Raw genomic sequence first — 17,836 nt, forward strand, 5'->3', positions numbered from 1 at the left:
TATTGGCAATGGCCATGAACAGAAGCACAGACGAAACTTAAGCGCTACAACAATATGATGACATAAATTGACATTGACACCGAAGGCAAATTCATAAGCCATATCAATGTGTGCCATCATGTAAATAATCTCATCGGAACGGTCAAGTGTGCTTTCATTAAACAAATTTCACTTAAAAATATATACCAGAACTGTAAATAATGTGGTGTTCTATTTTTTTTGGATAAAATTGACGGGACGACAAGAGATAAGGGGATGACAGCCTAGCTCATTTCCAAGAGACCTCTTAAATCTGAAGCACCGGGATACAAAGTTCCAAGTTTTTAGCAGTACCGAGTTTACCATTTTCCAAGTACTACGATTATAATTGAGAAAGCTAGGCAAGGGAGCTACTGTTACCATGTAAATGCGGTTTTTTGGTTCGATGCGGCCGGGGTTGGAACCCGAACCTTCCGTTCCCATAGCTAGCGCTCTACCACTGAGCTTTCGGGGCCGGATCTGTTCTCATTTCAAAGGAAATAACCCTTTTTGTTGCCTGTGAAAAAATAGTGTACATGGTTGCTTTCTATCTTAAAATGATCTTATTAATATATTACACCGTAGTTCAGGAGGACGTAGCTTGGTTTCATGCAAACATGTGAGATGTTCGGTACAAAGTAAAATGGCAGATCTTTAAAGGAAAATGGTTCCTTCTCTTGCCTAGTAACATGACTTTCTTTTAAAATGAAAAATGAAATCGAAAAATGCATGCGTCGAGTATGTGGCCAAAAGCATATTCTTCGATCAGCATCTTTGTATAGTATTATCACTTAAAACCTAAGAATTATTCAAAAAGTTTGTAGTTACAATGCAATGTTTACAAATAAACGTGTTAGTGTCATCATCAATTTTGCTTATTTTCTCGGCAAATCATGAATTTCTTAACATGTTGTATTTGTCTTAATAAACATGTATAAATTCCTATTTTTTAAATTTGATGGCTACCACTCGACTGTTCCTGATTCAATACTGCATTATTGGAGGTTAAGGGACAAACTATCGGCCAGGAAACGTGTACAGTCGAACAATAACTGTAAAATTTAGAAAATAGGAAAATAGGCATTCAATGACAGTGAAAACTTGCAAATAAATGAAAAAAATATTCAAAATTGCAGAAAAAATCAACACGCTTATTTGTAAACATTGTATTTTAACTTGATAACTGTTTAAAAATTTGTTCATGTTTTAAAGCATGATACAAATATTATATACCGAAAAAATGCTTTGGTTGCCATGTATAATCATGTATTTATCAGAACACTATCTGTGAACTGTATTCCTGTAATAGTTGCTTTAATTTCATATTGAAACTATTTAAAATATTCTTAAATAGACACGAAGCTTTATAACGTTTTAATTACTTGACGAGATTTGTCAACTGCATGAAAGGTCGTTTTTTTCAGACCCTGGTCCTCATATCATTGCGATCTAGGATAGTTTACCTCCTGCATTGAATTTTGTTGACAAAACCACAAGTCGACACACAAAAGAACGGAATTCCTTTTTGTAAAGATATACTAATATTATCAAATCCTTTTATTCTCTTTCAAGATTAAAAGTGGTTTATGGCGAATTTCTTTACCGAAGCCAAAAATAATTCAATATTGAAGAGCAATTAGAACAAGTATGAGTTGGCAAAATACAGGTTTATACCTGTTGAAATCAAGCTTAAGTTGTCCTCTCATCCTCCATATCCATACAATAATGTAACTTAAATATTAACGTTTTCTCCGTCGTTTCGTCCACATCAGGGATGAGACTTCATCTACACCAGGGATGAGACTTTCTCTAGTTGTTCTCCCGCACCGTCCCCGAACAGACAACATAAATTCTTTGATTCCAGATACGACATAACGAAACGTATTTGCATATACGGACCTTTGCCTTGAAACCGACGTTTATGAAAACAATGTAAAAGATATATTTTGTTATGCAAATGACACAAAATTTAAGTTGTTAAATGATTAGACACCTTACAATTGACATTCAGTTTCAGGGTATTTTAGCATATGTGTATGCGGCATGGCTGTATGAATGCTCCCTTAGAAAAATGCGACCAGACATTGAACATAATTATATATGGTCACATTTTTCTAAGGGAACATGCATATAGCAATGTGAAAGGATTGATCGAGTTTCTGTATGTTTGACTTTCTTTTTCACTCGGAATCTTTCACATGATTTCTTTTTCAAAATATGTTGTTGTTGTTGTTGTTCTTGCTCGTTCAGTTGTTCAAGAACGATAAACAAATATAAATAAATGATCTCAATGGAAGCTGAGAAGAAATCTCTGCAGTAAAATAGTGAACAAATAATATCTCAGATGATAAATTTGGCTAGCATTGTAAAAATGTTAAGCTTAAAATATACAATAGCATTTACTTCGAACGATGATGTATATATGCATGTGAGTTTGGTATGTGGTCACCAAACCGGACAAGTGGGTTTCCTCCGGGTACTCCGGTTTCCCCTACAACACAAGACAACACTCTCGCGTAACATCATGCCAACAAGAGTGTTATAACATGTTGTAATAACTTGTTTAACAATCGTTGTAAAAATAAATAAGTTTAAACTAAGAAACCGCGACCCCCTCTATGGGGTCTTATGTAATGCTTCAAACGGTCAAACAATTATTAATTATTGTCGCAGCACACACGATCATTTACATTACACTGGGCGTAGTTGTGTATACTTGTGCACAAACTTTTAAATTTAAGACCATCATATTATTCATACTACGTCGAACTACGTGGCCCAATATTTACTTTGTTTATTTTAAGTACAAAACTCTAAAAATAAGCATACTTACCGTTTATTTCCATTTAAAACTCTTTGATAATACAACGGGCAACGAGTGAAACATTGCACGCATAATACAATAATAAAATAACATGTTGATTAAAATGTCTCTGAAAACAGATTAGGGTTAAATTGTGTTCAGTAATGGGGTTCATTTATTAAGTATTCTAAAGTTTGTCTGTTTTAACTGTGACGGCTTTAGATGCGTATTAATCCAGCAATCTCAAAATATGAAAAAGCATTCCTGTTTCAGAGACACCACTGGTTTTTGTATACGTATATACGTATTGTACCAATCTGACCTCGATTTAAGTTCTTTAATTTGCAATGTTTAGAGTGGGGATGGAACTAGCCTATATGAAAATTATATCGGGTAGATACTAGACTCTTTATTCGCTCAAATTACGAATAATTTGCTACGTTATAAAATGTTTATTGAACAATGGGAAGGAACTATGTGTTTTTCAAGGCTTATGCCATTTATACAAATACAAGCATTTCAGAATATAAACAACAACACTTTTCAATTTTGGCGAAAATTCGTCGTTTCTGTTATGCAAATTGTAAAAGATTTGACAAAAAGAATGATAAACAGTATAACCCCCCTATAACCCCTCTTTGCACGCCTTTGTTCGGGACGAGTTGCGGCTGTGTGTTTCAAAAACCTCCTACCAAAGTATCAAAAAACGGGGACATTAAGAACGCAACCTTGAAATTGGCCCGTTTTAAAGATAGCTCTGGATACCCGCTTTCTGCTTAGCTTCATGTTAAGTCGTATCTGTTTATCTCTTACAACATTGAGTCACCTTCAAAGTGCACGCAGGTATATTTTTGCATAAAATAGTGCTTACTCTTTGTAAGAACTCATTTAATTGTGTACGAGTGCTGTCTTGTTTTGAGTCCAAAAAACTAAAATTTTCAAAACTCTATGTTACAAAATGAAATTAAGTGTGTATGTGTTTTATTAATATCAATGCCTTCTTCAATGATAAAACAAGCTAACAAAGGAATTCATAATTATTTTCAAGATAGGATTGCTGATAGTTACTTGGCGTTGTTTGTAAACAGAGGACAGGTAAAAAAAACAATTGGCAATCTCAAGTAGGACTTTTCAAAAGAACATACTTGGTAGCAATTAAGGGTTGCTCTTTGCCTTAAATAAATGAGGCCATTGTAATTTTAGATTTTTATTGTCAGGGACTGCCTTTGTTTCATAGAAATTGTTGAATCGTAAAGATAATACAATCCCCAATCCGTGCGGCAAATTAGCAATCATTGGCCAGGAAGAATCTTTGGTTTCAATGTGAATGATCAAGTATTGCTAATCTTATAAATAATACCAAGTATTTCTGACTAAGCACATTTATATTAGTCATACCGGTGTTTTAGTGGTTCAATGTGTACATGAAATATCCTGAGCAAGATCCTGTCCTTGGTTGCTTATTTGGCCAAATGGCCTTCCCGTCGTTAACGACTGGGTTTATACCCCCAGTTAATTTACATTTTACTGACCGTTCCAATGAGGTAACTATCAATCCTTGATAAACATACCTTGTTTTTATAAAAAGTATATATGCACTTTGTTGTTTGTGGAGTTTTGTGATGTTGTTCCATGTTTCTTGTTTGTGATTTTTTGTTTTTGTGTTCTATATCTTTGGCGTTTATCCTGTGCAATTAAACGGGGTTTATGTTTAAACATTTGGCTACTGAGCTTGTTTCTGTAGTTTTCACATAAATATATATGGCAGTATCAATAATAGTTTAAGTGAGAATAGCAATAGCTCATATGTTATATTAATTTTACATGTTGAGACTTTCTTTAAGACGTATGGTACTAGATGTTATAAGGTGTAAGTTCATAGCTTGAAAAGTCAAACCGACATCTACTTTTGATCTTGACCTTGAATTTATGAGGTTGGTGAAAAACTATGGCCAATTGTATTAAATATATTTGTGATGCGTTAATGGGCCTAAAACAAATAATTATACTAAAGAAATACAAATGTAAAAAAAAAAAAGAATGGGAACAAACGTTTGTTATTAAACTGCTCGACGGGTTTTTCACGTAGGCATGTAACGTGAGACTTAATTGTTATATTATCTTCTCTATGTGTATGAATGTGAATAATGTGAGAAAATAAAGAGACAAGCCAGGAGCCTCAACAACGACTAATGATCGTATTCAGTGACTCAAATAACAAAATCACAACTTTTATCATTCATCGATCATTTCTTTTAAACAAAGTATATAATCAACTGAACATATCTTTTAAGGTCATAATTGTACTGCTTTGTTAAATGCCGTTGCATGACTTATTCTATCTACGAAGTTTACGCAAGGTAGACGGTTCGAAAATCTGTTCTCTAATATACAGATATGTTTTTTTTTTGTCAAAGGACGTTAATCTGATGTCAGACAATATGAAGTTTTGAATTCTTTTTAATAATAACGTGTCGTTTTGCCAAATAAGCATTGAAATATAGACAAACTTAAATCAAATAAATCGTGTAGTTTGAAATGTATTATATTGCTTTATAATTACTTGTATAATTTCTTAATACTTGACAATAAAATAACGTGTTATGAACTAGTCTTAGTATCACGCTTTAATCGCGCCGTTGTGCATTATTTCTGACGCTAAGATTTTGTGAATTCCAACATGGTGCTACATTGCTGCCACGTTGTGCTACGTTACTCTAGTTGTCATAACACTGCAAACACTTTCAGTAAGAATCGTGTTGCTTTCTAAACCATATCGTTACTGATTTTACTGCCGAGCGAAAAAAAGTTACATACACATTGAATAGAGCAGATTGCCGCACAAGGAAGGTCTCAGCCCAAGGCACCAAAGAAAAAACAGGAGAACACCGCAGCAATGGTAGAGGCCGTCGCTGTGGCCGTGTTGCAGTTTTTGAGGCCACCAGGACCCCTGAATAAGAAAACCAGCATAGGGATGGTCAACGAGCACCCAACGATCCATTGAGATGATTAACCCCATAGTGCTGTCGGGGTTAGACTAGGGAGAAATGGTAGAGTAGATGTAGGCAAATGAATGACTGAACAACAAGGAAGGGTTATTTTATTTTTGTTTTTTGTTTCGTTTTGATTGATTAAAATGTGAACACCATAGCATCGTGCAGCATGTTTTGCATTTCCATAAAATGAGATTTCCCCATACCAAACATTTTTCTTTATACAGTTTTAATTTCTTGCAGATTGTTAGACAAAATGTATTTATTTCTTGGAGTAACAAACTTCTTGTTCATGTTTCTTATGTTTAACATTTTTCGGGTAATGCCTAATAGCCGCCACGCTCTAGGCTTGCTAATGCCATGTTGTGCCTTGATATGCAACGCTGTAGCTTTTGTGCGTTGTTGTGTAAAATGCGCGAATTTGGTATATGTCAATGATTAGTATGTCCAGTTCACGTTTTGTCACTTTTTAGTAGCGTTGTCCCTCGCTTGCTTTCGCTAAAGTCACGTGTTGTCACCTTTGCCAACTAAGCTTTACGTGACTGCCGTTACTTTACGAATGTTTTTTTTTGTAGAACCACTTTCTGTTTAAATAGTCAGACTTAGTTTTTAAATTCAATAACCTGATGATAAGTGGCTGTTTTTAAGCATTTTGTATGTAACAAGCATCATTCAAATTCATTTATGTTGTCACTTTCTTACAAATCGATCTGATTGAAGGGTTTTTTATGAATGTTGTTTTTATCAGGTTAGTTTTGACACGTGATTTGCTAATGACGTTATTTTGATGAGGCAAGAATGAACAAAATATCAGCGTTCAAGGAGAAAGGGTTTGAAGAAATATGACGTTTCAATGCATAAATAGACAAACGACTTGTTATGTGTCGACACTATGTACGAACAATAAAGGACTCCAGGTGCGTGGACGCTGCTCTATGCGCCGGGGCAATATCCTGGTGGAGAATAATGCGGTCAAGGTCCATATTCGGCATTTACGGTCCGACCTGTAAGACGGAGTTGCATAATCATGCCCTCTCGATCCTGTAAGAAAATATAAATTTCTTTTTCAAGGCTTTTTGCACTCTAGCTTTCATTAACGGGAAGTTCTCGTCCGCTGCGATTATGCGACTTCTCCCTCTGTGTCGTAACATTGAAGAAAGAAAAACGAACAGATCACACGTCGTTCCATTTCCGCTTTTTTAACAAACGAGGCACCCAACGTGAGCTTACTTTGGACATTTCTAGTTCATTTGTTAATATTTCGTAAACAGTATTCCGTTTAAGTTCAAGGTCTTCTGCTGTGCTTCTCACTGTTACAAGCCTGTCTTTATGATCAGCTCATGGACACTCTCCATGTTTGCAGCTAATACCACTGACGGGTGTCCAGTCCTATATTCACCCTCAATAGACAGTGTTCCATTCCGAAACCGTCCATGCCATTTGTAAACAAATATTTTCCCGCAATAATGATAGCGTAGACGATTCTTTAATAAGTTCGGGAGTTTCGGACGGTGTTTTCTTCAGTCCAGCACAGATTTTCACCACACTGCGCGCTTCAACATCACCACTTGACATCATGGTGTTACAGTTGTTTTGCGAACGATGTTGCTAAAACATACGACGACGACGATGATGATGATCCTCTATACATAAATCAATCAAAACTAGATCAGTCTGAGTCAGGTTTACTAGATTAACTGTCTGTCATAATAGCACCGTTTGAAGGCATTTTAGTCATAAATGCCATTTTTTTCGATAGGCTGCAAGCTGGATTCAAATGACATTTTAAGCATCAAATTGTGCAGTTTAACATACCTTTGTAATCATTTCAAGGTTCCGCAGTCAAGTTTTTACAACATTTGGACTTTTATGTGTTTGTAAGAATGACATTAAATCATCAACATGAAAGTGACTAAGGCACTCAACTATAATTATGGAATGATAGAATTGTACAATGTAGAATTCTTTACAAAATCCAAAATGCTAATGGAAATAATCGTCACTAAAATTGCCACTTGCGCAGACAGACCATGCCATAAATCGTTTCAAACCAGAAAAAATGTTACAAGTCAAGTATGTAAGGGCGTTCAATAATAAATAAATAGCCTATGAACTGAAACAAACACTAATATAAATGATGCTACCTCAGAGCAGGCATCAGTCTTGTGGCAAGATGTGCATAAACTGCGGATTATATACAGCAAGTTTAATACATTGCCAAATGCAGAAGGCGTACAAATCCGAACAAGTTTGTATCCAACGAGTCCTAACTGCTGTATAAGGCTAGCAGTACACCTCAACAGGGACTTAAACATGATGCTGAAATGCTCTTATGGTTTGAACATACAACAGAGCAGCTTACTCAATTAGAGATAGTAATTGACCAAAAGGTGCCATACAATGTACCTTGTAGCCAGTCCATACTAACAAAATCACAAGTCCCTTTTCATCAGCAATTTAGTAATTTGATGTTTTCCGACACAATTTCATTGCATATGCATTTACAAACACATATATTTAGTATGATATACTAGTTTTTATTCTACTATAGCAAAATTAAAGAAAGGTTTTAAACAACTTGGCAAGATGACTTAGTCTTGCAAAGGGCAGAAAACAACCGCATTGTTTTAATCCATTTTGTAACATATCTTATGTTCGGCAACAATTAAGCCTTTTGATAGATCACTCAACATAAATGGAAACTTAATGTATCTTGGCTCAATTGTCTCTTTATCAATTGTATCCTTCTCGTCTTATCTTGCCTTTAGTCTTTAGTCCAAGGGCAAGGCGTAACATTCAGTGAGTCATTGCCAAAGTTGGAAATTGTTACAGGGCAGGAGGTTCAGTAACGTGATCAAAGATACAGGACCTACAAAATGTCAACATGTTGCAGGACCGAATAATTTCACGACATAACAAATCGCATTGTTGATAATTTAGGGCTTTTATTGTATAATGATTTTTATAACAAAGATGAGAAAAACACACACACAAAACAAAAGTGTTCCTTTTTATGTAGCAAGCATCACAGGTACTTGAATGTTCTATATGAGCATGAACATATGATGGTTGATCAATTTTAAATCATTGCGCATGTTTGTGTATTACGTCCTTCGATTAAAATTGTTCGATATTATTTAGCAACAAATCCCTTAGCAAGTACTGTTTTCGTCTTTTGTTGGAAGTTTCCATGTAAGCTTGTATGCGTGACCCAGACACATACGGATTATGGGATAGGTTTCAACGGTGAAACCTGCAAACATAACCTAACAATAGAATCAGTATCATTGCGGCTTCTTGGACAGGAACTTTACCTGACACGAGGACCGAATATTATCACTTTCAACCATTACTGCTTTCTATCTACATCGGTAAACAATGGAATTTAAAGGTGGAAATCTATGTTTTTGTCACAAATTGACTTTTTGTATTGGTAAACATACCGCTGATTGATGTTGCATCCTTTAATAATCTATGGTTTCTCTCTGCTACCTTTGGCATAACTATTGGATGTCTTCGGCGGTTTGGGTGACAACATCATTATCAAAGGTAGAACATTCGTAAGTGACAGCAAGTTAGCAGCAAATAAGTACAGCCAATAAGGAACCTAGCAACACTTAAGTACTTTACTACGAAACAAGAAAAATATCAAGAATTAAGGTATTAAGCAGCCAATAGACACATTCAACTGGATGAACATTTTGCCAGATAATACAAATAAATATACACATACAACAACAAAAGCTGACAATCAGACACCTAGATAGACGTTATTGCGTAATGAAGGATTAAAGCTCTGTCCCTTACGTGCCAGTACCCGGTTTTCGGGGTCCCATCGCCTCCTTCTGGGCGAACCAGCCACCCAAAGAAGGTCAATGTGCTTGTTTTACCTAAATAGGAGGCCCTTAACGTGGGGGGTCGATTTGGTCAAAATGACCCAAAGAAGAAAGTTTTTGGGCGATACTAGGTGATTCATGCATGTTCCCTACATGCCAGATCCCGGTCTGTGGTTGACACATTGCCTCTGTCTTGTCGTTTCAGCCACCCAAAAAGGTCAATGTGCGTGTTTTACCCAACTAGGAGGCACAAGACGTTTTGGTCAAGCCAACCCCATGATGGAAGTTATTTGGCGGTGCTAGGTAATAGCCCTTGATTTCCCCTACATGCTAGTAGCCTTTTGGGTCACATTGGCTCCTTCTTGTCGTACCAGCCACAAAAAGTAGGCCAATGCGTTATTTACTCAAAATGGTGGCCATAGACATTCTGAATAAATTTTGGCTAAGCTGACCGTAACATTAAAGTTATTGGGTGGTGCCAGGTAAAAGCAAGTACCCGGTTTGTTTGGGGTCACCTTGCCTTCTTCTGGCCGTACTAGCAGCTTAATGTCACATATACGATTAGGGTCAACGGGTCTGGATGGTTGGGTATCAAACCTAACTTTGATTATGTATGAATATTTCTAATCGATATTTTTTCAATATTATATATATATTGCATAAAACAGGATCTCCTCCAATCTTCGTTCCGCGTTCATTAATACATTTGTTTAAACCAACGTTACGAAATTCAAAATCTGATCATTTATATATTATATTCTTCAATTTATATTCTTTCAATATTAAATCAATTGCATAAAACAGAAATGTACCCCTTAGTCTACTTCAATGATGCTAATAAATTCCTTATGTCCATAATACAGATTGATCGGTATAATCCATCACATCTCAATAACGAATTCGTAAATGAAAATTGTTGTCTCGATTTCAATTTACCATAGTCTGCATCCAAACTTTCAAAATGAGACGGAATTTGCATTACCGATTTCAACTCCAGGCATATGTGAATGTTTGCCTCATGAAATGAAATTGAATGGATACCATATGTTCATTTAATGAACATTTCCAGGAGAGAGCCAACATTTCATATGATTAAAACCACTGATTTTACTGCATAATGATCATACAATTTTGACTTTCGACACCACAAACTAACTATTGCATTTGTGGTCACACCTAAAGACAGGGACTACCCAAAGCCTAAAAACTGAGGTAATGTTTTCTCGTTCAAAATACCAAGATTTATGACGAATATTTTATGTCAACATTCGTACGAGTGGTTCTGCGCACAATTATCAAAATTTATAACGCTAAGTTGTATTTTTAGATTTGCATATTTTTCTTGATTCATCACTCAGAGTTATGAATGTTTAGATGTCTTGGTATCGCAATCTCTTATAACTTTTTTCCGTTTCGTAAGTTAACGTTGGCTATTTTTGTGAAACGTCTTTTGAAGACAAAATAGTCATTTAGAATACAATTGAAATAGATGTGCAACGTCTCGTACGTCTTTTCGAAACCAGGTTAACCCAACCGATGCCTTTAGAACGTTGGTGGGTGTTTATTATGTATCTTAAGAGACTCCCAAAATTATGTGAAAATATACTTAATGTATCATTTAGTTTGTTACATTTTACATTGTATAAACAGCCGTTTCTGTGCATATGCTTCAAAGGTAAAGATATAGTTTTGCCCAATACCAAACTACCCACAAGAAAGAATCAACATATCAGTATCATGTTCTGGTATAATACCGTAGAAGCACAATGAGTGAGGGGTTTATGGAGAATGCATATAAGATCAGCAAACATAACCAGCATATTAATGCAAAATAAATTTTGAAACAAGAAGCATTACGTTTAAATACTCAACTCACAGGAATAACCAGGATAAGCAATCGCAAGCATACTTTAATTTACTAAAGTCCGAAGGCAGACAATACATATATATATATATATATATATATATATATATCTTTTAAATATATATATGCTCATTGAATTTTTGAGTAGGTGCTCACTCGGAAAAATACAACTACTGTGAATTTACATTGACACAAATATCCAATCTTTTTTTAAGCAAATGTTTTTATTATAATTATTATTTCTATTCTGATCATTATCATTATGATTGTTTCTATTATTATTATTATTTATTATTATTATTATTATTATTATTATTATTATAATTATTATTATTATTATTATTATTATTATTATTATTATTACCATTATTATTATAATTATTATTATTACAAGTATTTATATCATTTTGATTATTGTTATTATTATTATAATTATTGTTTTTATTATAATTATAATTACAAATGTAAAATTGCAAATGTATAATTACAAATGTATTATTACAATTATTATAATTATTATAATTATTATAATTATTATTATTATTATTATTATTATTATTATTATTATTATTATTATTATTATTTTTATTATTATTATTATTGTTATTATTATTATTATTAGTATTATTATTATTATTATTATTATTATTATTATTATTATTATGATTCTTATTATTATTATTATTATTATTATTATTATTATTATTATTATTATTATTATTATTATTATTATATTTTCATTGATAATAATAGTATAGGTAGTATAAGTAGTAGAAGCTGCAGTAGCAGTAGCAGTAGCAGTAGCAACAACAGCAGTAGCAGCAGTAGTAGCAATATTAGTAGTATTAGTAGCAGTAGCAGTAATAGTTAAAGTAGAGTAGCAGTAGCAGTAAGTTGAAGTAGCAGTAGCAGTAAGTTGAAGTAGCAGTAGCAGTAGCAGTAAGTTGAAGTAGAAGTAGCAGTAGCAGTAGCAGTAAGTTGAAGTAGCAATAGCAGTAGCAGTAAGTTGAAGTAGCAGTAGCAGTAGCAGTAGCAGTAAGTTGAAGTAGCAGTAGCAGTAGCAGTAGGTTGAAGTAGCAGTAGCAGTTAGTTGAAGTAGCAGTAGCAGTAAGTTGAAGTAGCAGTAGCGGTAACAGTAAGTTGAAGAAGCAGTAGCAGTAGCAGTAGCAGTCTTAAGTTGCTATTTAGATAGAGCTTTTTTATTAACGAAACAACTTAGAATGTTCTTATCTTGAGTGGATGCCTAAACAAGTAGTATTTCTTAAAACAATTGCGGCATTAGCAATGATTTATCATTTAAGAAAACTTATTTTAGAAAAGTTTTGATATTAATTTCAAAGTATGTTTTTAGAGAAAAACAGTTGAAAAACAGTTTTAGAAAATGAACAGATAACGTCAGCCTTTTTTCCAACTGCTTGTTGAAGTTAATAAAAACGTATTTTCTGTCCACGTGACTTTCCCCCATATTTGTGAATAAGCTTTCATGAACACCTTTTCATATGGCAAACGATTCATAATTCCATAATTGTTTTAACTGTACTTGTTTTGTTTTCAGTCGACATGGTTACTAAAACATGTTGTGGTTGGTTTGCTACGTGATTTGTATAAACAAGTATCCGCGGTAATTGACGATCAGGCACCCGAGTCCAGAACTTCAGTTGAAGACTTGATAAGACATTGTTAAAATGCGAAGTTATAACTAGCAAATTAAAAAAATATAATGTAATCATTTCAGGCAAGTAGTAGTTTCAAAATCTATATCATAAAGGATTCGAAATTTTGATCATACGATAAGCTTGCTGCCAAGATGCCGCCATTATAATTTCTTAATAGCTGTATTTGCTTTCAGTCGACAAGTGCATTGGGTTATTACCCAACCGATGAATGAATTTATAAGGAATATTTTGACAGGAGGTGAATACTGTTGACAAGTAATCACATTTTAAAAGGGCCTATAGTTCTTAAAGGAATCGAATTCCTATTGAATAACCATCCTAAAATTACCCTATTTACAAAAGTTTTGTTCTAAAATAGTATCAAAAATAGCCTTCTCAAGTAAAGTATTTATTATTTTGGAAAAATTAGCCAAACATCAACACAGGCCGATAAACAAAACAGTATCAAATATAAGGCAAGGAAATAGGACAAGTCAGTGCAAAACCACTGCCAATTCTATTTTGTCTGTTCGTAACACTCAGTTTATAGCCATTTTGATTATGATCTGCTGTTTCATATTGATATTGCTTATGATCAGAGAACCAAGTCTCTGTGAGTAGTGCAAAATCTATCTTTTGTTCACGTAGTAATTAACCGATGAGAACGTCTTTATTTACTGTAGAGCGACAATTCAGTGTCAGGCATGTTACCTTTTCACTTTGTTGATTCAATGAATTGCATTTTCTGGGATATTATACAAGATTGTTAAAATTTGCACCTCGAAATCACAATGGTTTACGGTAACTACCACTGAGATTGTTGAAAGCTTGTGCCTTCAGGCGACCAGCTCTTGTTCCCCTGTACTGCTTCAAAAATTCCCAAATATTTTAATCTTGATAACACAATAGGATTAGGTATACAGTTTGTTGATTGACCATTTTTTGTAAATTTGTATTGTCTCAACGGTAATTGTGCCTGTAAAGTCGGTTTAGGTTGAAGACGACTGATTAAGCCTGGGCCTGTTTACACATTCATGTTATTCTTTTAAAGCAGTTTCAACTTGGCATAAACTACGTGCACTATTGTTTGAGAACAAAACAAAACTGAAAGCTGATCTGTAATATTTGTATCAGTTTATGTACGTTTCTGTAATGATAACAATAGAGCTGTAGTGCTGAAGCGAATTTTGTTTTAAATCTGTATTATTATGAACATTCAATATTTCATTATCATGTGCTACAAATCGTGTTCCTGTCAAACTGTTTAATATCCATTATGGAATTTAACAATGGTGAGTGAATGTTCACAAAGTGTTCACCAACACATATACATATAAACCAATTAATTTTATACGATTGTTTCTGATGATGATTCTGCATCAACCCAATTAATAATCCAAGAAACAGTGACACAAGCATATCCAACATATATTCACAAAATTATTTGGCGCATAGTACATTGTGCGTGTAGGAACATCAACATATGATCACATTCCTTACTGCTGGGACAAATCGGATCTCATTTGTAACACCCTTCGAACACATATGTCATAGGTGCTGTGAAATGTTTGATCGAAGCCGGGTTTTTATGCTAAAATATTCATTGTTTTCCAAATCAACATACATAGTAACCATATTGTGTACATAAAGATATTTTTTTACATAAATTATAAAACATTTTATTCCTATAGTGGTATACAAAAAATAAACCCCTCTACCCATAGGCGACTTTAGTCACACTCTTATTACTGCCGCTTTAGGCCACCCCACCCATCAATTGCCGATCTAAAGCGAGATCCCCTCCCAATCGCAGACTAAGGGCGACCCCTTTACCAATCGCCAACTCAGGCATCGTTGTACCATACCATGCTTTAAGGCAACTCCACATGCTCTAATTGCCGAGTTCATACACATCACAGCCCCCCGTAGCAATCGCCCCTTTCATGCAGTCCCCTGTGCCAATCGACTTTTCCATGCAATCCCCCGTGCCAATCGCCATTTTCATGTAGTCCCCCTTGCCAGTCGCCGTCTTCATGCAGTCCCCCGTGCCAATCGCCGTCTTCATGCAGTCCCCCGTGCCAATCACCGTCTGCATGCAGTCCCATGTGCCAATCGCCGTCTTCATGCAGTTCGCCGGGCCAATTGCCGTCTTCATGCAGTCCCCCATGCAAATCGACCATTTTATGCAGACCCCCGAGCCACTCGACGTCTTCATGCAGTCCCCCGTGCCAATCGCCCCTTTCATGCAGCCCCCCGTGCATTTTGCCGTCGTCATGCAGTCTCCCGTGACAATCGCCGTCTTCATGCAGTCCCCCGTGCCAAGCGCCCCTTTCATGCAGTCCCCCGTGCTTATAGCCGTCTTCATGCAGTACCCCGTGCCAATCGCCGTCTTCATGCAGTCTCCCGTGCCAATCGACGTCATCATGCAGTCCTCCGTGGCAATCGCCCCTTTCATGCAGTCCCCCGTGCCTATCGCCCCTTTCATGTACTCCCCCGTGCCAATCGACGTCTTCATACAGTCCCCAGTGCCAATCGCCCCTTTCATGCAGTCCCTCGTGCCAATCGACTTCTTCATGCAGTCCCCCGCGCCAGTCGATGTCTTCATGAAATCCCCCGTGCCAATCGCCCCTTTCATGCAGTCCCCCGTGTCAATCGCTATCTTCATGCAGTCCCCCGTGCCAATCGCTGTCTTTATGCAGTCCCGCGTGCCAATCGCCGTCCCCATGCAGTCCCCCGTGACAATCGCCGTCTTCATGCAGTCCCCCGTGCCAATCGCCGTCTTCACGCAGTCCCCCGTGACAATCGCCGTCTTTACGAGTCCCCCGTGCCAATCGCCTTCTTCATGCAGCCCCCCTCGCAATCGTCGTCTTCATGCAGTCCCCCGTGCCAATCGCCGTCTTCATGCATTCCCCCGTGCCAATCGCCGTCTTCAAGCAGTCCCATGTGCCAATCGCCGTCTTCATGCAGTCCCCAGTGCCAATTGCCGTCTTCATGCAGTCCCCCGTGCCAATCGACCATTTTATGCAGACCCCGAGCCAATCGACGTCTTCATGCAGTCCCCCGTGCCAATCACCCCTTTCATGCCATCCCCCGTGCCTTTTGCCGTCGTCATGCAGTCCCCGTGACAATCGCCGTCTTCATGCAGTTCCCCGTGCCAATCACCCCTTTCATGCAGTCCCCCGTTCTTATAGCCGTCTTCATGCAGCCCCCCGTGCCAATCGTCGTCTTCATGCAGTCTCCCGTGCCAATCGACTTCTTCATGCAGTCCTCCGTGCCAATCGCCCCTTTCATGCAATCCCCCGTGTCAATCGCCCCTTTCATGCAGTCCCCCGTGCCAATCGCCCCTTTCATGCAGTCCCCCGTGCCAATCGCCCCTTTCATGCAGTTCCCGTGCCAATCGCCCCTTTCATGCAGACCCCCGAGCCAATCGACGTCTTCATGCAGTCCCCCGTGCCAATCGCCCCTTTCATGCAGTCCCCCGTGCCAATCGCCGCTTTCATGCAGTCCCCCGTGCCTATTGCCGTCTGCATGCAGTCCCCCGTGCCTATTGCCGTCTTCATGCAGTCTCCCATGCCAATCGCCGTCTTCATGCTGTCCCCCTTGCCAATCGCCGTCTTCATGCAGTCCCCCTTGCCAATCGCCGTCTTCATACAGTCCCCCGTGCCAATCGCCAACTTCAGGCAACAACCTTTACCAATTGCCAATTTCAAGCATATTTCGCTAGTGGCCGTATTTTATAAAATTATGTCGGGGTCTGTTATAACCCAGTGAACGAACCATGCAACTGTTCTTATGGGGTAAGATGACATTGGCTGCAGCTGCTACTTAGACGGCTAATGAAGTTTTCCAATGGCCCCTTAAATTGATTAGTCTTGAAGTCATGAAAGTCATTATATTTCTGGAAATGATCCCGGTGTTGCTTAGTATAATTCTACGGGCCACAGAACTTGAAAATACCATTTTTCACATTGCCAACATCAACAGCAAATTCAAAACGTGTCAAGCATCTTCTCAAGCTCTTCGTTTGAACATTCGTGTGCAGTAACTTTTTTTTGAAGACGGTTCATATCAGAACAAGACAATTTCCAGCAATATTTCAGAGCGAATTCGCCAGCTCGTATCAGACTCGCGGAAAGAGCAGCAATCACACCAAGTCTTCAGACAATGATAATTATTATATGGTACGGTACTTTTGGCCTGTATATCATTTGCAGACCTTATGGCCCTAATCTCTTGATCATTTGGCATTGTTCTTCTCATCTCTGTAACTTGACACCCTAATTATTGCTTATTAAACTTAAACAAAAGAGCTATACGAGCTCAATGCACACTGCTGGGGTTCGCGAACGCAACCGACAATTGACTTATAACTTATTTTATGACAGACATAGGAAGACCAAAAGAGCCTCAACAGTGCAACTGCCAATTATAGCACATATGTTAAGCCAAATTGTTATGAAACTTCAAACAGTAAGCTCAAAGCAACGTATTATTTGGCATTATTTTGGCATTTTAGGTAACTGTACCACGACAATCCATGGCACACCAGACGTTATAGCCTTTATTTGTTTAAAAAGCAAAGTAAAATATTTTTCCAAATTCCTTCCGAAATCCTCAGTTTGAAGGTCCGGTGTTTTGTCACGTGCATGGTCACCCTTTTACCTGCG

At 37.0% G+C, this 17,836-nt stretch overlaps 1 protein-coding gene across 1 annotated transcript; it reads left to right on the forward strand.

Annotated features, from left to right (window-relative positions):
- Nucleotides 1-15,202: 15,202 nt before the first annotated feature.
- LOC128232896 (uncharacterized) lies at nucleotides 15,203-16,294 on the forward strand. The gene has a single exon (XM_052946692.1). The coding sequence runs from the start codon at nucleotides 15,203-15,205 to the stop codon at nucleotides 16,292-16,294; it is 1,092 nt and encodes a 363-aa protein (XP_052802652.1).
- The last annotated feature ends 1,542 nt before the right edge of the window (nucleotides 16,295-17,836 follow it).

The sequence above is a fragment of the Mya arenaria genome, chromosome 4, assembly GCF_026914265.1.
Source record: "Mya arenaria isolate MELC-2E11 chromosome 4, ASM2691426v1".
Classification (NCBI taxonomy): Eukaryota; Metazoa; Mollusca; class Bivalvia; order Myida; family Myidae; genus Mya; species Mya arenaria.

Coding starts and splice junctions, on each gene's coding strand:
- LOC128232896 (XM_052946692.1), top strand. CDS start 15,203: ATGCAGTCCCCCGTGCCAATCGCCGTCTTCATGCAGTCCCCCGTGCCA.